A 21,750-nucleotide genomic window follows, 5' to 3' on the forward strand; every position below is an offset into this window, starting at 1 on the left:
ATCTATATATATATATATCTATATATCTATATATATATATATATATATATATCTATATATATATATATATATCTATCTATATCTATATATATATATATATAATGTTCACAAGGAATGTAGAGAAACTGAATTTCTTACTCAGCTCAGTGTATGTGTGATTTCATCCATCCACGTCCACTACAGTGGACAGATATGTGGAAACTATTTTGAGCTATAGTAGCGTAGTTACACTACGTTGTCCCAACCACCACGTGGCGGAACCCCAAAGCGTCGTCTACACTTCAATTTGATCGTTGTCTTTTACATCTGTCATTTTGATATGTTGCATCAATAATTGAAAATTGGGGAGGTGGAAGTGTTGATGCACCAAATAACTCAGCAGTAACTATGAAATACTTTTATTTTCATACAACCAGTAAAAAAACTAAAGAGGATGTTAGAAAGACTTTAAGCCAGTTTTTAATTATATATTTCTTGTGCATTTTGTTCTGTGACTGAAAATACATCTGTCCTCTCCAGTGGACGTTATGCGGAAAAGGGTTTATTCTGCCTTTGTAGCTTTCAGGCTTATTTTGTCGTTTTATTTAAACTGATGACTCAATTTGCATTTTAATATTGTTATGTATTTATACCACTTGCTTTTTGTAAAAAACAGTTTTTTGGACCTATATTGAGTTCAATCTGAGTACTTTGTGTATTTATCTACCAGGATACACATATCCAATAATAAATAGGACACTACTGTGCATGTTAATATGCGTATTAATGCTGTGATGACAAAATCAAAATCACTTTATTTGTCCACATACCATTTTACAAACAGTACCATGCATACTTAATATGTTCTCTGCATTTAATCCACCCTAATTTGGAGCAGTGGGCAGCAGTGGGCAGCCATGAGCAGCGCCCAGGGAGCAGTTAGGGTTTAAGGGGCACCTTTGGCAGTGCCTGAGCCAAACCGGCAATCCTTCGGTTCCCAAGCAAAGTCCTGAGCTAATGCTGCCCCATAATACCACACAAATTGTGCACGCTCAGGTTGTAATTAGAGCTGAAACATTTAGTTAATTTATCAACTATTTTGATTAATCGTTTCAGTGTTTTTTTTTAAGCAGAAATGCTGATCTTTGGGTACAACATCCCAACGTTAACAACTTGGATAAACAAACCAGTAGGACCCAGATTTGGTGACCATGTTGCTGTTTTTGCACACACCTGCAGTGTGTGGCGACGCACTCGTTGCTGCAGTACTCCTTGTCCCAGTCTTTGCTCTCCACAGCGGGGTTGCTGCAGCCGGCGCGCACACAAATGTTTCGGCTGGCAGTGGGAGTCACACTCGGGATGGGGGCAACATTCACCTCAACCTCCATCTGAGAGACAAAAGACAGATGCAGAAGTTTAAGGTTATTCTCAGTCCGCTTCAGAGCTACATACGATAAATGGAAACTGTTGCTGAAGCTGCGTTTCATGTGTTGCTAACATTCAGGCATCAACAGGTCACTGAGCGCTGATGGGCTTACCCCTTCCTCTGCCACTTCCTCTCCTCCCGTCACTACATCACCCGACTGTTCCATCTCCACCGCCAGACCGGCGGACATCGACATGCACGTTTCACCGGCTGACGTCACAATGATGGGCGTGCTTGAGTCCGATTGCCGCGACGATGGGACGACCTTGATCTGCAGCGGAGGCGGAGCTGTGGCAGCACCTCGTGGTTTGGCCTGCAGAGGTGGAGGGGCCTGGGCGTGCACCATCTGCTGCAGCCGAGGCGGAGGAGGGGTGCTCTGCATCTGCTGCAGCGGCGGTGGCTGGCGCGGCGAGGAGGCCGGCGTCGCCGTGACAGACACGGCGCCAGAGGGCAGCTGCGTCTGCTTGATGATGATCTTGGTGACAGTGGGGGGGTTCGGCGGGGCGGTGACAGGCGGAGGTTGGGGTTTAATGGCGCCGGTGCGGGAGCGTGTGGTGACCTGAGGCAGGTCCACGATGATGTTGGAGGTGCAGATGTTGGTGATGGTGTTCTCCTCGGGGTTGTAATGCTGTGACCTGGTGGCGCGAGCGGCTAGGGTGGCGGCAGGTGTGGCTGTAACAGCGGGGGGCGGGGCTGGAGATGGTGGTGATGGGGCGGTGTCCATGACTTCAATAGGAGCCTGAAGAGACGATGGACACAATAAAGAAGTTGGAATGGCTCATCTGCTACAGCGTAGAAGGCAATTACACGCTTATTATATATGTTGTGATCGATGAGGACGTTAAAAGTAAGTGTTACTGGTTTCTGTGGTTTATAACCAACATTTTACTTATTTAAAAACAGAAAATTGGGCTGGGCGATATAAGTGATCGAGATAAAAGCATTTCCTCAATAAGAAAATGAGAAACTATGTTTGAAGATTGCTAGACAATCTACTAAAAACTAATCACATCCAAATAACAAAGCCATTTTCAACAGTGCATTTCCCAAAACCAGGTCGTCTCCAAGACAACTGTATGCATGTTCTTGTATCCTGACACAAAGTGTGTGCACCACTGCAGCCGGCTAAACACAAACAATGACTGATAACGAAATGATCACAATAAAATGCTGTGCCATATTGCTCAGCCCTACGAGTTAACTGCAAATCTTAACGTGCAACTGACCACTTCCACAGAGACGTTATCTGTCATGCAGCGACATCCTGTCTCGTAGCAGCTGTAGAGTTTTACAAACGTCAGTTAGAGGCACTCACCTGAGAAAGCTGGCCGGCTCTGTACTCGGCCAGCGCCTTCAAGTAGTCTTTCTTCGCTGCTTCGTTTTTCCTCTTGTAAACCTGAAAAAACAGGGGTAAATTATGCTGTGACGTTAGGATTGTGTTTTGATACTTTTAGATGGCCCAAAATATTTTTTAACTATGTTAGTTGTTCTTGTTTGTTTTTTCTTGAAAAAAAAATTTCTGCTATTATGTCGTATTTCTTTTAAGCTGAACTCACTCTGCCTGACTCACAGTAAGCGTATGACCAGTTAATTAACTAAAACTGTATCAACTACAAATATGTATTTCACATCTTAGCCAGATCCAAATGTTTTTCTACAACTACTCCATGTCAGAGAGACTAATTCCAGGTTTTCTATGACTGCAGGAATTCCTGATAAGAGTTTCCACCGTTGCTGTCTTACCTGTTTCTGCTCTTCCCCCAGGCTGTCCCACATGGAGGCCACGATCTTGGAAACTTCTCCAAACGTGGCGTTGGGATTTTGGCCCTTAATAGCTGCCTGTGTGTCCCTGAAGAACAAAGCGTAGGCGGACACAGGTTTCTGGGGCTCGTTGGGGTCTTTCTTCTTCTTCCCCTTCTTCCCTCCTCCCACGCCCCCTTTCCTTCCAACAGCTAAAGAGAGGCTGGAGGCGGGGGCAGAGAGCGGGGAGTCGGACAGAGAGGGACCGAGGGAGATGACTCCGGGAGAGACGGCGAGCGAGACGGGAGATTCAACCAGGACGCTCTGATCAGAGGGGAAGATATGTGTCAGAATAAAAAAATAAACAGTATTTCCAAATACTGTTCTTTTTCATTTCTATTCTTCCTACGCAATAAGTAACATGACAGAAAAAGATAAGTATTTTAAATTCAGTTCAGTATATAGCAGAAACCTATTTACCAGACTGAATCTTTCTGATAGATTTGAGGTTGTTTCAGCCGGCATTTTCGCCACTGACCAGTGAAAACCATGGCTAACTTTGATGATTTAGATTTTTTGTGTCATATAGCTTATTACTAATGCAACACAAGCTGGATTTAGCGGAGTCTGCAAAAGGTTGCTGATATAGGCTACTTTTTAATTTGCCAGAACAACCCATAATCACAAATGCTGGTTCAGTCAGTTTGCATAAATTCAAACCGGTTTAAGCTGGTAAACTGGAAACTGAGCCAACCCTAAACTGACATTTTTGTATGTTTCCTGTATGCAGGAGACTGAAAGCACTTCAAAACCATGTTTCAAATCTACAACAATAAATATTTGTTACTCATTAAGCATTCATCAAACAAAAAGTTAGACAAAAATTACAGTTTAAAAGGAGGACCCATTATACTGCATTTCCAGTCCTATATTGTAGTTCTGTGACTCCTGTATGGCAGCTTTGGACGATTCAAAGTTCAAAAAATTATTTTCTATCTTATACTGGCCCTTCATGTTGAAACAAGCTGTAGATGCTCCTGTCTGCAGCATCTACAGTGTTTTTGCCGTTGCTCTGCGTCATTAAACCACAGTTATGCTGCACAATCATGCTCAGTAGACGACAGGAAGTGGGCTTGTAGCTGTCTGTAACATCATAGATAAGACAGAAAATAAGGAAAAAAGCGTAATAGGTCTTCTTTATTTCTCAATAACGACATCAAGCAATCTGCTTGGTCAGGACGGTGTAGTTGATGTGGGCGGTGTCAACTATTATTTCACGTGGAACCACCTGTATAGTTCAATAGTTAGTTCATGTACAACCAAGAAACTGATTATGAAAAATGGTTTGTGGGACTTTAAGACTCACCCGTCTAAAGTCGTCCATGTCGTCATCCTGGAGCGAGCTGGTTGGCGACGCCGTGGCTGACAGAGGGTGTTCAGGCGACTGGGCGTGTTGCAGTATGCTTCCGCCTCCCAAGCCGAGCCCCAGTTGAGCGCTGAGCTCTGACTGGTCGATAGTGGTAAGCTGGTTGGACCCCAGCAAGCCCTGGCTCATGTCACCCAGCGGGACGTCGATGGTCACCGGGGACGAGCTGCTGAACTGAGAGCCGATGGGATGTCCGAGATCCTGCGAAGACGGGAGCAGAAAATGAGAGCGAATAAAACTGGTGTTTGACACGGAGATGATTTTGCACAGTTAGAGTTTCCTGCACGCCTCACCATTCCCAGTGACGACCCCAGCAAAGCACTTCCTCCTGACTGGTTGATGACTCCCAGACTCAGGTGCTCCAATCCCTGCGAGGGGGCGTTGACGAAAGTCGAGGCGAACGAGGGGTCGTCCCCTTCCACCACAGCGTTGCCGGGCACAACCACGCTGTCGGAGGGGCCGGTGTCCGACAGCTCCCCCGAAATGGGACACCACATCGGACACTGTGAGGGCCGAGTCTGGGTCCAAAGAGATGGGAGGTATCTCGAACTCCTCATCGCCGAGGCTGGGAGTGTGGAACGTCTGGAGGGCCGGTGAAGCCAGACGAGGAGGGAAAGCGAGAACGGGAGAAGAAGAAAAGTAGAAAGAGGACAAGAGGAAACAAGTTTGTGAGAAGTTGGGGTGGAGAGTTGTAAACAAACAATATGGAAAGGAAGGTAAGTGGGGAGAAGATTACTGTTGGTGTAAAAGACTTTAAGATTAATTTTCTAAATACTTAAACATCTCAAGAATACTCTGTGGGATAGAGTCAGGTGTGCTTTCAGTGTTCAGTGGCCTGCGTCACAAAGCAAGATTGGCGTGTTAGCGAGCAATCTTCAGCCTTAATTCCTGTTTTCTGGTATCGCAAAGCTGGCTCACATTCATCACGGTAACCCACGCTGCACTGCTAAGGTTCTCAGGTTAGCAGGTTAACTTCAACAACAACACTCATAACATGACTGAAGGATCCGTCTCTCTGTTTCTTTTTTAATTGTCATTTGTCAGTCGTTATAAACACTTATACCGATTTATCTGCAATTAGCTCATGTCAGCCAATAATATCTGCACAGTGATTTACCAGCTGGGCTATAATTAACATGACACGTAATAAAGAGCAATAGAGACAGGTTTATAGATGAGTAAGGTTTTTAAACCAGGACTTCTAACAAACAGATAATTGACCAAACCAACAGCACAATGAATTAAAGCTGCATATTAACTGTGTCCATACTGTTACATAGACCTTATTATTATCCACTTACCGCGGGTAACAAGAATGAATGAATGAATGAATGAATGAATGGAGGGATGAACAGATGCATGTCGTTGACACTATATTATTATTATTATGGCATAACTACCTGCAGCACCAACTATCTACCTATCGCCTAGTCGAAGCTCATTCAACTTCGCCAAATAAACGTCCTTGTTGTGGGAACATTATATCGTCACCGCCAGGCAGGAGAGGAGGATTAAACCGCAAGCAATCCTTCTGCATCTCTGCTCGAGGAGAGACCAAGGACGCGAGTGGCAGTTTGCTTCCATAATGGCCGTCTGTATCAAAAGATGAGCTGTCACGCGAGATTTATAATTGTGTCCTCAAACTCTAGTGCTACAAGCGCTCAGAGATTTACCCGGCAGTGATTCACTAAATCAGCTCGTCTGGCGTGGACTTCAATATATCAGATGTTCATTTATATGTAAAAGTACCACAGCACTCGAACTTAAAAGTCAAATATCTAGAGTACTTCTTCCATCACTGGGCATGAAGTAGTTGTGTTTAGACGTTAAGAGTTTGGATAGGTGATGTGACACTGTTTGTGATGATTATGATAACGCCATGCCTGTAAAATGCTTTCAAACCATATAGAGAATGCAGCCGGTTGTCCCTCTTTTCATTCTGATTAAACAGCGCTGAAAGGTGTATTAAAAAAAACAACCTGTAAATCGTGCCATCTGTCGGGCTCAAACTTAACGCCTTCATATATACGTTACATGTCTGCAGCTGCAGGTGTCTGCGGGAGCGGTGTGAATTATAAAGTATTTATAAATAAGTCATACTCCACCAGCAGATCCAGCGAGGTTGAAGAGGTCAATGGGTTTAGTGGCACACTAAAAAATGCGAGTACGTCAGTAAGTGCACGCTGAAGTAGATTACATGGGTCAATCTGTGGCTGTAAAACTGTCTTTATATGTTCTGACATGAAAGGATCTATACAGTACAAAGCTCTTATTTAGTGTGACTCACATCAAATTTATGAAAGCTGGGAGAAAAAAAAAAAAATCAGATATTAACATGGTTCAAATGCTTAAAAAAACACATTTGCCAATATTTCCAACAGTTTAGGTGGTAATTTAGACATTCGGCATGGTTGTAGCGTGGTTAAATGTGGATTTAAAAACGGCGGTGCGTGACTCTGATTGGCCCCAGTTTGTGCCTGTAATGTATCACTTTTACATTCAAGTCCCAGAGCTGAGCTTCCATTTCTCTGAAAGATAAAACTCCCGGTGACTCAGAGGCTCGTTTAACAACACTTACCACTGTTTCTGAAGGTGTTTCCAGAATCATCAAAAACTCTGACTGGCGATTAGCCAGAAATGACAAAATCTCCTTGCATGATTTGTTCAACACAGGAAAAAGACTGAATGTTGTACTATATTAGAGTTGCAACGATGTATCGACTATTAATTGAACTATTTTGGTAATCAATTAATCGGTTTGAGTAAATTCCATGACTCGAGCTTCTTAAATGTCAATATTTTCTAGTTTCTTTATGCCTCTATGACAGTAAACTGAAAAAAAAAAAAAAATTATATATATATATATATATATATATATATATAAATAAAAAAACATTTGCGGATGTCATCTGGTGCTTTAGAAAACGTTAGTTACAATGTAACATTAATATTGACAAATTTAACAGTGAAATTTTAAAATAGTGGTTCTAATTATAGTATAAATTGAGCAGGCTACGATTTTCCTACAGGAAATTGTTTATCTGAAGTGATGAGCCAAGCCACATAAATCCTGGCTCATTTCATCCCGTGAACCGTTTATTAGTTACTACATTAAGACTTAAAACCGGTGGTTCCCAACCTGAGGCTCAGGACCCTCCAAAAGGAGTGAACAGATGACAAACAGAAGACTTTTGGTCTAATTCTGGCTTTTTTGCCACCTTCTGTGAATTACTGGGCAATTTTACTTCTTCGGGCCTCTATAAATGATTCAAATAAAATCAACCTTGACAATAAGAATCACTCTTTGGTTTAACCATTCACAAGTAGATATTGCTTTGTTTTACTAAGGTGCCTCAATCAAAAAAGGTTGGGAACCAGATCTTACAGAATAGCGACATTTACTGACAGGAAGATCTTTGCTGTGTGAAATTAAGGTTTAAGGTGTGGGTATGTGGTCTTTGTTTCAGGCAGAGTGAAAATGCAGAAGTTGCAACTTTAGTAAACTGGTTAAAAATATTTCAATCATGCAGCAGATGTTTTACGTCTCGTGTCCAGGTGGTTGGAAGGATTCTGGGAACATCTTCAGAGATAGTGTTTCTGAACGACCTTCTGGGATTTCTCTTTCAGAAAAACAAATGCTTGTACCACATTTGTGCATCAAAACAGTTTTATGATTTGGGTTGGTCATGTGAGGATTTAATTAGTATGTGTGTTGACAATATAATCCATTCATCAATTTGGGTTTATTTGAATTGAGCGATGCACTCTGGCTGATGCAAAGGGACCCATGTTTGTTTGGCTTTCAGCGCCAAAGTCTTAAAATGCCAGTTAAAAGTCGGGAACACGTAATTTTGACATGACATGAAAGCGTTATTAGCTCTGTGACAATATTACGGTCATGCTGTGATTTTGCATGATTGTAAACCAAAAACACAGGACAAGTCCGGAGGGGGGGCTCCACAACAACAAACAAAAACCTGCCAGAGAGAAATCCAATGGTTTATTCAAAATGTGAAGGATTACCTCTGAAGAGAGGAAGGGGTGACCAGACCCAGGAATAGTCAGGTAGTTGTCACTGCCTCCAGGGAACTGAAACACAAAAGGTGCACAAGTTAGGACAAAAGATTACTGATAAAGGGGTTTGTCTAGTATTTCCCCCATGCTCTCCAAAAGTAGACTTCATCTTCTATTGCCATTAAAGAAACAGGGCATTTCTACACTGTGAGATGCATTCAATGGCAGCTTTTACTGAGTTTTAATACATAAAGCATATGCAAATAAGTAGCAGAGTGCCCGTGTGTGGTTGAGAGGCGGTTGTCCCATTCATAAGCTGGAGTCACCTTGTTGTCAGTGTCAAAGCCATTGAAAGACTGCGGATCCAAGAACTCCGGATCACCGTCGTGCTGCCCGGTGCCGTCCGTTAAATCCGAATAAAAATTCAGGTCCATCTTTTCAACTGGGCCTCATATATGCCAGCTATGAGGCCCCTCTTCAAAATCAACAAGATCTTACACAATTACAAGAAATGTCCCAGTATTTAACCTATGCTTGAAAACGTGTGGGTTAAATTGGTTTCTGGTTAGATTCTAATCCCCCAGAAAACACAGAGTCAAGATTAGCTGTAACGTTATGTCTTATGAAACAGCTGACAGCCTTTTGCACAGATGTTCGGCTACACAACGCGACTAAAACGAAGCATGTGTAACGTTACGGTGCCGAAAATAACCCGCCTGCTACCGTCTGGCTAGCCACCGAGGTAAGTTAACGTGGCGGCTACCGGTCTTTACTGATGACTTGTCCTACCAACACGGTTTAGCTAGCTGGCTTTGACGCAAGGCTGCAGTCACCCCTCACTTCACGACCAGCCTGGCGCCCGATTGTCTGTCGGTCCTCGAACGTCTCATTCAATCAATGGCCGCAGCTAGCAGATACATCGATACACGTTTAACGAACTGTTAATGCTGATTTGGTGGTCTGGGAGACGACAATGATCGTTTCAAGGTGTCTGACAGGGAAGGAAGGCAGACCCGGATCCCCGTTTTCGCTTCGTGTTGGCCCGGGCCAGGCTGCTCAATGGATCCCGAGCCACGGATCATTAGATGGGGAAGCCAGGGCCGTTAAACGAGGACGAGGCCGGATGTTGAGTGATAAGAGTTTCAAAATAAAAGATGATAAGCTAACTTGGGATCATTTGCTTCCTCAACATGTCTTCTTTCAGACTAGTGGAAAGAAAACGCCCAATAAATACACAATTAAGTGTTTATTTTACTACAGTTTGTCAACAAATTTCACCAACAGTTAGCATTAGATACGGCCTCATTTGCATATTTAAACATAACATTTCAGAAAACTTTTAATACAAAAAATAATTGTCGTGTAAGACAACTGTATTGTAGTTGTATAAAAAAAAAATGTATTGTAAGATATCAACAGTATTTTCTGATTTATGGAGTAATAAAAAGAGAAATCCCAAATTCACTCAGTAAAAACATTCTATCAACAAAATAAAACAATAATTTTGATTCTGACATAATCCAGTGTTCAAATTTCAGTCCTTGAAATAGATACAAATTAGCACATCTCATTAGATATGACCTCATTTGCATATTTAAACATAGAATTTCCGAAAACCTGCAATACTAAAAAAGTAATTGTCTTAATGTAAGATATTAACACGGGGATGTTTGATGTTGATATCTGTTAGGTACATTATTTTACCCTATTCACCTGTAGTGTCTCGCAAAATGTATGGAATTTTACAGCTGAAATTGAGAGGGGTCAGAACGTTTCCAGCCAGGACACAGAGGCTCTGGAAAAATCTACGCGAGGAAATCAGGTCCGGTCTTTTAAATCCCTTGTAAAAACATATTTCTATCAAAGAGCCTTCCATGATTTTACATGTAATAAAAGTACAATTTGGAAATTACTTTTATTTCATGTTTTGTTTTTGTTTTACCTGCCTTTATGTTTTAACTATTTTATAACTTGTATTATTGATTCTTGTAAAGACTATTATATTATATTATTACGTTGACAAAACAGGTGTCACAACCATGCCTGGATAAACCTGTGACACACATACACACCTCCTAATGGGAGTGGGCGATACCAAAAATGTTTTGATGTAATCTAAGTAACACTAGCTATCACCTTTAACAATACCAATATATTTTATTACGCTAAACAGCAAATTTTCTGTCATGTAGGGAGAGCTAAATGTGTTTTAAGATGTCGACAGAGGTTGGTGTCACAATTAAGCTGGTCTTTATACAAAGTGTTGGAGTTTTGCCTCGCTTATTTTTTCCCTTCTCCACCCTGGAAATAATCATATTTGCCCAGAGACCAGGAATATCTTTACTGGAATAACACTAAATGACGGCATGTTTTCTGTGTGTCAGTTAATTTGATTAAAAAAGAAATTTAGGACTATGTTACTTTAGCAGTGCAAATTAGCTAAAAATATGCAATCAAATTACAGAACTACAAGTGACACGCAGCCTGAGGTCAGTACGGTCGACTTTATTGGACTATTTTACCTTATCTCAAATATTGGTACAAACGTTGACCCGATAAGTAACAAGAAGTTACAATACGCTATAGAAATGTCAATATGTTTGAGGTCACATAGACATGGTATCATTAATGTTAGCCCACCATTACAGACCAAAAAAAAATTTAACTTTAATCATACAGGCTTGCACATACCACACTATTTCGTTTAATGCTTATTATAGTTTAGTATTAATTATTATAGTACTCATTTGTTTGTTTATTTGTTGATTAATAGTAAATATTTACCTTATTTTTGTTATCACATTAATATAATTTAGTTGTAGTTGTGTTGTTGTTAACAGCTATTACTGATTCAATTTCTGTGTGTACTGTATAAAATCCACGGGTTTTGCTTTCAGTGTTGTTTTCCCGTTTATTTTTCTGTTGTAAAATGTCAAACAATTTTGTCACAACTGTTTTGATACCTAAATTTAAGTGACCTATTTAAAAAAAAGTTTGATTATGGATTTATGTTGACGAACTGAACAGTAGGCAACATATTGCTTAAAACTCAAAAGATTGTATGTTTCATAGTTATAAAGATGTTTCCTGATTTTATTTTGAAAGCTGTGACAGGAAGTCACATGTCATTATATTCCTCTCGACATTAATCAACCAAAAATTACTTTAAACTCTTGTGCAGTGGCTTTAAAAATACATGTTCGCGTCTGACATGGAGTGTAGCAGCTAAAAACCCAACATTATGTCGTCGAAAAGACTATTTAAAATGTTTTAAAGACTAAAATCTCAGATATTTTAGCGTTTCACGGCCGCCTGGCGGCATTTCTTAACTCCGATCCCTTCCAGTGGTTTGGTCCGATGAAATCCTCTAATTAAGTATTAATGTTACATGTTTAAAGAACATATTTACCGACAAAAAGATTAATTTTACAACTTAAATGTAGATGTTTAACGTCTAAATAAGCTGTTTCAGGGCTGGGTTGGTCTCTTTAAACACTTAATTTACACCAGGAGCAGTATATTTGACTCAAACACCCAGGTGTGTAGGATTAACCGTCTCTAAAGTTTGAAAGAGATTAGGGAGAAGTTAAATTAACCGATTTGATTAATAAAAAGGGATAACCAATCAGGCCGACCGGGTGCTCTGCTTCGTAACAAGGCCACCACAGTTGTGTTTGTGACAGCCAAAGACCATCACCTTTGAAGACAAAGGCGAGTCTTCTTTATTATGCTTAAAAGTTTCTAATACCAGCTACTCTTACCTCCATGCTCACCCCCGAAATCTGATTATTAATGTTTTGTTTTTATCCCACTTTTGCAAGTGAACTTCGCCCAGAATTGATTTCCTCAAATTTCACAACAAGGCAGGCTTCCGGATTGTACGTACAAGTGGACGTGACCTCATCACGCAACAAGATTTGGGGAAGTTGGAGTTTCAGAATAAAAGGCACTTAATTTAACATCTTTGCGACTGTTTATATTTATGAATGTAAAGTTTAGCATTCAAGATAAGAATTGTTCAATAAAAGGCTTCTGTCAGTGTTTATTTTCCATTTAAACGCCATTATTCTTTAAAAATAATCTTGTTTCCTTGCACCATTTTAAATACAAGTTCAATATCAAAATAAATGCACTAGTTCATGCTTCATAGATAGTTTATGTTGTTTTCCTCTTATGTCATTATTAAACTGAAAGGTTTGGGACTGTTGTTCAGACAAAACATGTATAATTTGAAGTTTCTGCCCTGGGCTCTGGCTCTTTTAAGAGGGATTTTATATAGATGGATAGATAGAGCAAGAGATTCAACTTGCAATGATATAGAACAGAAAAACTTGACAAATTTCCACATTTGATAAGCTGTTTGGCATTTTTACCAGATAAATTATTTCAATGATTGTATCAAAATTTTGATATATATGTCCCCTCCCACCAACATGCAAATAAATCTGAGCATCTGATAAACTATAGCATTGATATCAGCAAAAAACAAAACAAAAGACAGACCTACGTGCTAAAACAAAGAAGGATCACAAGTCTTGTAACATTTCTTTCAAAATTGCTTTTATTTATTCCCATTTTTTTAAAGCAAAGTTTTTTTATGATTCCTTTTTATATTAATGTAATTAAAAAAAGATAAAACTTGGGATTTGTTTTTGTCTTTATGTACAAGCAAGTAAAACAATGTTCAGGAAATAACAGTGAACATAAAAGCATCCCTGCACGATAACACTGTAAAAAATAAAAAAAACCCAAAAGAAATATAGATGAACTTAGCATTAGTGGAATCAAACACCTCTTAGTTTACAGCTCCTAACTTAAACAACAAGCTCCCTTTCATACAAAAACAGTCACTCTGAGACACAAAGCAGGATGTCAGCAGGTTTCGTTCAGGTGTATGGAGAGATTCAGGGCACAAGCTCACACTACACAGCGCAGCAAATACTAGAAGGAATTCATACATCGCACACAAACACACCTCTCTCCAAGTGACAGTGACATTTTGACAGCATGCAGCGCAGTGGTCCTCTCCACGGTGGTCTTATGTTCAACAACACTGTTCGTCCTTCTACGAGGCCTTCGCTAACGACAACCACAAAGTCTCACCTCACTTTTTCGAACACTCTCTCTGCTGCCATTATCCAACATACTAACTCACATGGATTCCAACGTGAGCCAGTTCATGGCACGACACAGCGAACCTTTGATCATTTTTCTTATCCTTGGTTTAATTTTGGTTAAATCCTTAAATGTGATGCATAAAGAGAATCTCTTGATTTAGGTAAGGGCTTTTCCCCATCGCACAGCCGGCACCACATCATAGCAGAGAGCACTGTTGGTGTTTCACTGTTTATAAAGATATGTCACTTTGTAATTGTAAATCATTATTTGCTTTCATTAGATCATGTAGTGGCCTCTCATTTTTACTAAGACAGATGAAAAGACAAAGTGGCCAAGTCAAAATGATGAGACAAAAAGTCATACTTGATATCTCAAAAATGTGACTTTTTATTTACTTTAAATCCCCAACATTTGACTTTTAATCTAAAATTTTTGAGGTGAGTAACTAGATTTCTGACTTGGTAAGACAGAATTTTGACTTTATCTAATTATTTTGACGTACCATCTCCATTTTGCCCTAGAAAGTCATCATTCTGACTTTAAATTACGCCAACATTTCAGATTTTTTATATCAAATAATTTAGATTTATTATCTTATTATGACCACTTAGAAATGTCATACTTGTGACTTAGTCCAACAATGTTGACATTTTATTTCATAATTTACCTGGAATATTTGACTTTAGAAATCTAAACTTTTTTCTGACTTTGAAGTCAAAGTAATACTCAATATTAAGATGGCAAATTTAAATTTTATATATATATATATATATATATATATATATATATATATATATATATATATATATATATATATATATATATATATATATATATATATATATATATATATATATATATATATATATATATATATATATATATATATATATATATATATATATATATATATATATATATATATATATATATATATAAATTCACAGCCAATTTATCTAACTTTATCTTTTTACTTTTCCTGGTAAAAACTGGCCTCCATACAGGAGAGCAGAGAAATAGCAGCAAGTTCAGACAGAGAATTAGAAACAAATTCAGTGTCACACCACGTTGAACTTCACTGTTGATAAAACAAATTCTGAGGTAAGAAAAAAAAAAAAAACCTAAAAACTATTGTTCAATAAACATTAACCATTTTTGCCTTTCGTCTTCTTAAAAGTGATACACTTCCAAGTAAGGAAACAGCACAAAAGAATACAGATTTTCCTTAAATGAACCACTGAGCAGGTTTAAAACTAGAGACCTCCCACTTCCCTTGTTGCAGTGTTACTTTTCCAGTTTTTATGTAGTATTGGAATAAACGTTACTGTGTCGTCAAAGAGAAAAAAAGACAAATAAACACTTAATTCAGACGTTCAGTTCAGCCTCCTCTCATAGCACTCACACCTGCTTCCAAAATACATTCTGTACAAAAAGCAACCCTGAGTCTCGTCAGTGGAACAAGTGCTCCGTTTGTGGGACGCTTCACAGACAATCGCACTCTACGTTTCATACTTCTCATTCACTGGTCCACTGTCTGAACACAACACTGGTCCCCCTCTAAAAAAAACCGAACCTTTAGGTGGACGACACACACACACACACACACACACACACACACAGCTGATCACTTTGTTATTTGCTCGTTCCTCGATTTGTGTTGGCATTTCTGTAGCTCGACATAAGTGGAATGGAAACCCTTGTCATGGCAGAAAAGTGTGAGAAGGATGAAAGGAAAAGGTGGCTGAAGGGTGGGCGTTAGGGCGTGATGACTGACGCTGCAGCCAATGAGGGTCTCTCTTTTTGGGCCCATGCCCCCAGAGCTCACAGGCCCCCCCACTGTCTCCCTCCGCTTCACTTCTGCGTGATTGGTTGCTTCTTTAACACTGGCTTCCTCTGTTTGTCCAATCAGGAGTAGATGGTGATGACTTCACTTCCTCCACCTCTGACCAACAGGACGCGCTCTAGTCCTTCTGTCAGAACCTCCAGGAACTCCATGTCTGGTCGACAAGTTAAGGTTTCTGCAGCTTTATTTATACTACCTGAGTGTATCAAAAATATTTGTTACTTAATGCGATTGCCTGTCTGTATCTGTTAGCTTTGACACACCCGTTGCCCAACATATGAGCCGAGATACGCTCCTGCCCACATACAACCCTGTACAATTATTAGAAATAACAAGAATGTTTCGTGATATAAAAACACAAAATGATTCAATGTTATAATGAATAACATTCCTTCTTAAAACAGAATAATTTTGTAGTAATAACAAGACAAACGTGTCACTAAAACATCTTGAAAGAACATTTACAACTTCAACATAACAACGCATGGAGTGCATTATTGTACATTACATAACCACTAAAACACAAGTATAGATCACCGCAAGTATTACGATCACAGTGAAATAAAAACGGAAATCTAGTGAATTTACATTTTCAGAAAGAATAACAAGGCAACTGGGACAATCTGACAACTCAATACACCCACAAATAGGGCTGCACGATTTCTCTACTCGAACACACAAAGTTAAACGAGCATAAGAAGAAATTCAAAAACTCAACATAAAACTACAATAATAATAATTTATGAAATTAAATAAATAAATCTTTTTAAAATAGACATTTTTGCAAACTTGCTTTGCAAAGTAAATGGTGGCTTTAAGTTGTCTCTTTACTAGTCACGGCTTTCACTTTCATGCATTCATCATACTCCTCTCTGTGCGATCTAACGTGCTGACACAAATTTTACTTTGCATGTTTTACACGGTACCTCTTTCTGCTCAGTATCCATGAGCCTGAACCCAAAATATCACCACATAACAGAGACGATTATTTTTGACCACCAGCTGACCAACAACGATCATCAGTTTTCATCAAGTTACAGAAATCGTGGGACACAGCCCTCCTACTCAACGTTGGACAGGTGTTCAGGGAAGGTGTTTCAACCATCCGACAAGCACTTCAGATGAAGCATACCGGCAGCTTTAGTATCTCATTTGGTTAATAAACTGAAAAAGAGAAAGCTTCAGTGTTAAGGATACAGTTCTCGTCTCCCTCCGTGTTCTTGGGGGGTCCCGGCATGTTGAGCAGGACAAGCCGGGCGTCGTGGGACTTGTTGACAATGACCTCGTTGAGCTTGACCGCGGTGTGCATCCGCCTGACGTTGGAGTGGTCCCTGAAGGAGAACAAGACACATTTAACAACCTGCCGAATAAACTACGATCAGAGAGACATTTCTCCCCCAGGTGAATTTGTTATTTCCGCTCACGGCCTGATGCTGAGCATGTCTCTGAAGCCCTCGGGTGTGGAGCAGCCCGAGTGCGTGGCTCTGTACTGCGAGGTCTTCTCTTTGGTCCAGGTCATCTGGACTCGGCGATGATGCTCGGCGCTGCCTCCGCCCGTGCTCACCGCCCTGTCTCGCTCTCCACCATCAGTGTCATCGTCATCGTCTGATCCAATGCTCGTCAGCCGCAGCATGGAGTTACGGTCTTTCACCAGTTGGGCCTGAGTTTGGCACAAAGACACACAAACATGTTCTTTTTCATCTCCTTTCATCCTTTCTTCTACCTTATTCGATGCCTCCCTCGTGTAAACCACTGCTCTCCCTTCCCAAACTCCTTTCTCTTGTCTCTCTCTCTCACTCTCTCTCTCTTTGTACCTGTCTGTCTCTGTTTCCTGTCGAGGTGTTTGCAGTGTGGGCTCCAGTACTCCTGTACCTGGAGGAAAGATACACCTACAGACAACACACGGTCACCTAACTTGCTAATGGAAAACACAGGCTGCACAGAAGCACTGGAGGAAAACTACAGGGGCAACATTTAGAGCCAAATGTCCTGGAAAGACCTGAGTCAAATGGCAACTTGAAACTCAGAAGTAATGAAAAGAGTAGAAGAGGGCTGAAATGACACCAGACACATTTCTTTACCGCTCTTTTTCAGCCAATTAAGAGAAAGGCAGATTACTAATTTTAAAAAAAAACATAAAAAAAACAAACACATTTGACCCAGATCAACTTGCGTTAACTTTATAATTAGACACACTCTTAACTGAATCCTTCAGATGAAAGAACGAAGGTTACGATACGGTAACCCTAGTTCTATGAGCACAGCCAGAGCCCTCTACTGCGCTCGACGGGTACTACCTCCTCCAGTCACACGCATGCACTCACCCACTGAAATTTTTATTGTGAACACAGCCAACCAATAGGACGTCGGTACTGATACGTGCGTATAAATAGCAGTGTCCCTTCTGCCTCAGCCTCCGACCGCCTCTTCAGCAGATGGTGTCGGAGCGGCAGGGCTCATCGTTAGAGGGCTCCGGCTGTGCTAATAGAACTAGGGTTACCATATCGTAACCTTCGTTCTATCTCACACAGGCTCCGCCCCCTACTAAACCCTATGGGTACAGTGAGCCCGATGACTGTTCTCCATAGCCGCGACAAGCCAAAGTCCACCACACCAACCCGGTCAGCCACAGGCCGCCCAAAGCCCTTACCTCCACATCACCTTAGTGACAGAAAGGTGGGCCACCCCTGGGGCGGTCGCTGGACCCCAAATTCAGTGAGCAGTTTGCTGTTTGCTAATGAAAAAAGGATGCTGAGGCAGTAGGTTTGCTATTACTGCTATTTTCACACACGTATCCGGTGGCGACGTCCAATTGGTCGGCTACGTGCACAATAAAAATTTCAGTGGATGAGTGCATGCGTGCGATTGGAGGAGGTAGTACCCATAGAGTCCAGTAGAGGGCGGAGCCTGTGTGAGATAAAACCTTTTAAGAACGTGTCAGCTGAACGATGATCTGAAAAGTAATTACTTAAAAGACTAAGTGTGCGTGTAATACATGTCAGATCTGATCGTAGTGATTCATCATCTTTCCACTAGAGAGGTCGAAGGTCAGGGTCAGCAACAGAAAAGCTTTCCCTAGTAGCAGTAAGGATTCAGTGTTTTGGTCAAAGACACTTGTTCCTTTTCACTATTTTACCCACACATGCACTTATTAGTGTATTGGTATAAATTTAATGAACTGAATGAAAACTGATGTTTAACAGCAGCACTGAAAGGTGACAGACGGTCGTCTTTATCTGAAGGATTCAGAGGTATTCACTGATCTTGAACCATGCGATCAAGAAAACCTCTTTGCTTTAACAATGTGTCCAGAACGGGCCACTACCTCTAAACTGCTCTACATCAGACAGCTGATGCGTTACTACTGTGTGTAACAAGTAAACTTACATCGTCAAAACTCCAGCGTACCCGCTGAGGGGACCAGTGTTGAAAGGAGATGACATGAACTTTAATAATAAAGTCCAACAGGAGTGTCCACGGTTATTTATTTAACAAAAGAAACAACCTGGGTGTAATGCACCTAGATTTTATTGTTATAAGCTAAATGCCTGCTCTAAAAAAGTGCCTCTCACAAAATCTGATCTTAGATTATGTGAAGACCTAGAAACTCCAATCCTTAGAAGTCCTTTCTCCTTTCAGGTTTGTCTCCAGCATCTGGCTTTATAATGATCTCATAACCAATTCATAGGCTCTTTAAACAGCACAAGATACCACACTTTATTTGCTCAATACATTATTTGAAAAATTCAGGACTATTATGGATTTTTTCCCCTTTGATTTTAAATGACATTGAATATATTATACTTTTTATTGAATCTGAGACAACAGCAATGTGTAAGATTAGAATAATTGTACATGAAGATAGTGGATTTTTTTTTCCTTTTTTTTTTTAAAAAAAAACATACAGAAACTTTCTTTTTTAAACAACTATCTGTAAACGGTCTCAGCAACATCCTCTACAATTTATAATAAAACTCGTGAACTCACAGCTGGCCATTACCACTGACCTCACCTGAGACCTTGTAGCTCCACCTGCCTCTGGCCTACTGCTGCTGCTACCAGGATTTCCCTGATAAAATGATGCACGACAATCACAGACACATGAGACGAGTAATGTCATGGCTAATCTTGCACACAACTGATATTCATGTTAATACTGACCCAAGCACTGTTGCCGAATCATTTTATAAAACGTTTAATCCACCGCAAGGGATGATAAACATCGAGTAGAGATTTAAAAATGATTTGATGTTAAAAACGACTGGTGGAGACAATTAAGTAATCCTTACAGTCTTGACTGTCCACATGCAAATCTACAAACGCACACAAAAAGATAATTTTCAAATACACCTGCACAACAATCTTGCAACCTGACGTCGGCTTACCTCTCTTTCCCGGTCGGACTTAGACAGTCGCATCTGTCTGAGCATCTGAGACCTCTGCTCCATCATCAGGGTCCTTTCATAGGTGTATGCGCTGATATCACTGTTGTGCTGAGTGGAGACAAAACAAGACATATTGAGAGAAGAAGAGAAAACGAGAGATGAGCACTGTTGCACTACAAAAGTATCATTGTTTAACAGTTAATGTGAACGTCTCAGGGTTTGTTTCGGCTAGCTTTAAACATTGTAGAATTGTTGCTTGGGTTGTTGATATTTTACAGTGTAAAGAAAGGCTGGGTGATGTATTGAATTAATTTGAGTATTTAGAATTTGTGTTTTTGTTTTAGGATTTGTAAAGTGTATACATCTTTAAAATGGACTTATTCGAATGTGCACAAAAAGGCTTTTTACAGCCAAAAAGTAAAGACGACGCTTGCTGCTACATTCCCTACGATCGATACAGAAAATTAGCATTTGCCACAGCTGACTGGATTATTATGACTGCAGTCACCAGCCAGAGGAAGCTGGATCTAACAATCACATCTTTGAGAGTAACGGGCTGAAAAAGGACTCACACTGATCAGCGTCGACAGTTTTTGACTTGGTTATTAAGAGGTGAAGCCACGAGAGAAGTTTAGTCTGTCCCCACCTGCCGAGTAGCTAACACTAGCTAGCAACTCTCTGCAGATATCAGCCTGATGTCCAGCCGCACGAGCGACACTAACGTCTGTATAGTATAACTTATTAACATGTATAAAGATGATAGCCTTCAATTAGTGCAGTTCTTTTATTATTCCTTATCACCAACCCGCACGTATGCCGAAAGAAAGGATGGTTCTATCAGGTTTTAGTTTTTGTGCAGGGGGAGAAAAAAATAAAAATAAATAAAAAATAAAATTAAATCATGAATTGTTCCTAAACCTGAAAAAATTATTGTAGGACTGCTGGTTTTCTCCTGGACTGCTGGTTTTCTCCTGGAAAACATCATGTCATTTCTTACACAAATCAAACTAATAAAAATGTCCCGATAAACCACCCCAGTGTGTGGTGAGAAGCGTACCATCTCAACTACTTCCACCTCAGCCTCAATGCGCAGGTGATAAAGGAAGGTTGCCAGATCCTTCTTCATCTGGATGGAATTATCCTCCATCTGGGCCACTGTGAAGATTCGCATCGAACACTTACGCCACACCTGAGGAGGAGAGGGCAGCAGCTTTCTCAATGAAGGAAAGACATTCAAAAAATATTTTTAAAAACTGACAGAAAACACACTCTTACTTTGTGTTGGCGCAACAGGAAGGGCAGCAGCATTAGCATCCCCCCGTCATGGACGATCCACCAGACGTCGATGTAGCCATCTGTGCAGGGCTCACTGTTGCTGGGGAACAGAGAGATGTTTTTGGGCACCAGCAGGGCCAGGTGGGCGGCTGTGGTCACCCGCACTGTGTCTGGAAGGAAGAGAGGGGGCGCTGTTAGCCTGCAAACTCTGAAACCAAATCTGAAATCATGAGATCAGGAAAAGAAAAAGCACTGGTCTTCTAACACATTTGACATATGTGATACTTCAGAATTATTTGCAATCCTCTTCGACTCACTGATGAAGGTCTTCCAGGCCTGCGGGTCCTCGCTTTGCCTCCAGGCGTGAGGCCAGCCCATCACCACAGTGTTCGGTTTCATTCCTCCCAGGCCGCTGGACTGGATCATGTGACTGATGCCTTCACGCGGCTTCTGAGCCACGATACACTGACAGAAGCCCTTCACCCGCTCCTTATCCATCAGGTGCTTAAGAGTCTGAAACAGGCGGAAAGGCGTATGAAAGACT

At 40.6% G+C, this 21,750-nt stretch overlaps 2 protein-coding genes across 7 annotated transcripts in view; both read right to left on the reverse strand.

Annotated features, from left to right (window-relative positions):
* Window positions 1–12,470, reverse strand: part of tox4b (TOX high mobility group box family member 4 b) — a 14,860-nt gene extending 2,390 nt beyond the window's left edge. Inside the window, 9 exon segments of the mRNA XM_038731357.1 lie at window positions 1,213–1,367; window positions 1,518–2,144; window positions 2,721–2,801; window positions 3,149–3,469; window positions 4,512–4,772; window positions 4,865–5,050; window positions 5,052–5,153; window positions 8,595–8,660; window positions 8,912–12,470. Coding sequence (XP_038587285.1) covers window positions 1,213–1,367; window positions 1,518–2,144; window positions 2,721–2,801; window positions 3,149–3,469; window positions 4,512–4,772; window positions 4,865–5,050; window positions 5,052–5,153; window positions 8,595–8,660; window positions 8,912–9,019 — 1,907 coding nt within the window. The 5' untranslated portion in view covers window positions 9,020–12,470.
* A 2,339-nt stretch (window positions 12,471–14,809) lies between these two features.
* LOC119912258 (solute carrier family 12 member 6-like) overlaps window positions 14,810–21,750 on the reverse strand; it is a 31,103-nt gene continuing 24,162 nt past the window's right edge. For 4 of the 6 annotated variants that reach the window (XM_038731360.1, XM_038731362.1, XM_038731359.1 and 1 more), the window contains 8 exons: window positions 21,524–21,719; window positions 21,207–21,376; window positions 20,989–21,120; window positions 19,932–20,039; window positions 19,559–19,615; window positions 16,971–17,206; window positions 16,744–16,877; window positions 14,810–15,700 (listed from right to left, as the gene is read on the reverse strand). In XM_038731360.1, the coding sequence (XP_038587288.1) occupies window positions 15,609–15,700; window positions 16,744–16,877; window positions 16,971–17,206; window positions 19,559–19,615; window positions 19,932–20,039; window positions 20,989–21,120; window positions 21,207–21,376; window positions 21,524–21,719 (1,125 nt within the window). In that variant the 3' untranslated portion in view covers window positions 14,810–15,608. Of the gene's footprint in view, window positions 15,701–16,743; window positions 16,878–16,970; window positions 17,207–17,360; window positions 17,436–18,933; window positions 18,958–19,558; window positions 19,616–19,931; window positions 20,040–20,988; window positions 21,121–21,206; window positions 21,377–21,523; window positions 21,720–21,750 lie in introns of all 6 variants that reach the window. The other 2 variants (XM_038731364.1, XM_038731363.1) reach the window with 2 other exon arrangements.

Source organism: Micropterus salmoides, unplaced genomic scaffold, assembly GCF_014851395.1.
Source record: "Micropterus salmoides isolate LMB-PRFRI ecotype aquatic unplaced genomic scaffold, ASM1485139v1 Ms_hic_scaffold_2, whole genome shotgun sequence".
In the NCBI taxonomy this organism is placed as follows: Eukaryota; Metazoa; Chordata; class Actinopteri; order Centrarchiformes; family Centrarchidae; genus Micropterus; species Micropterus salmoides.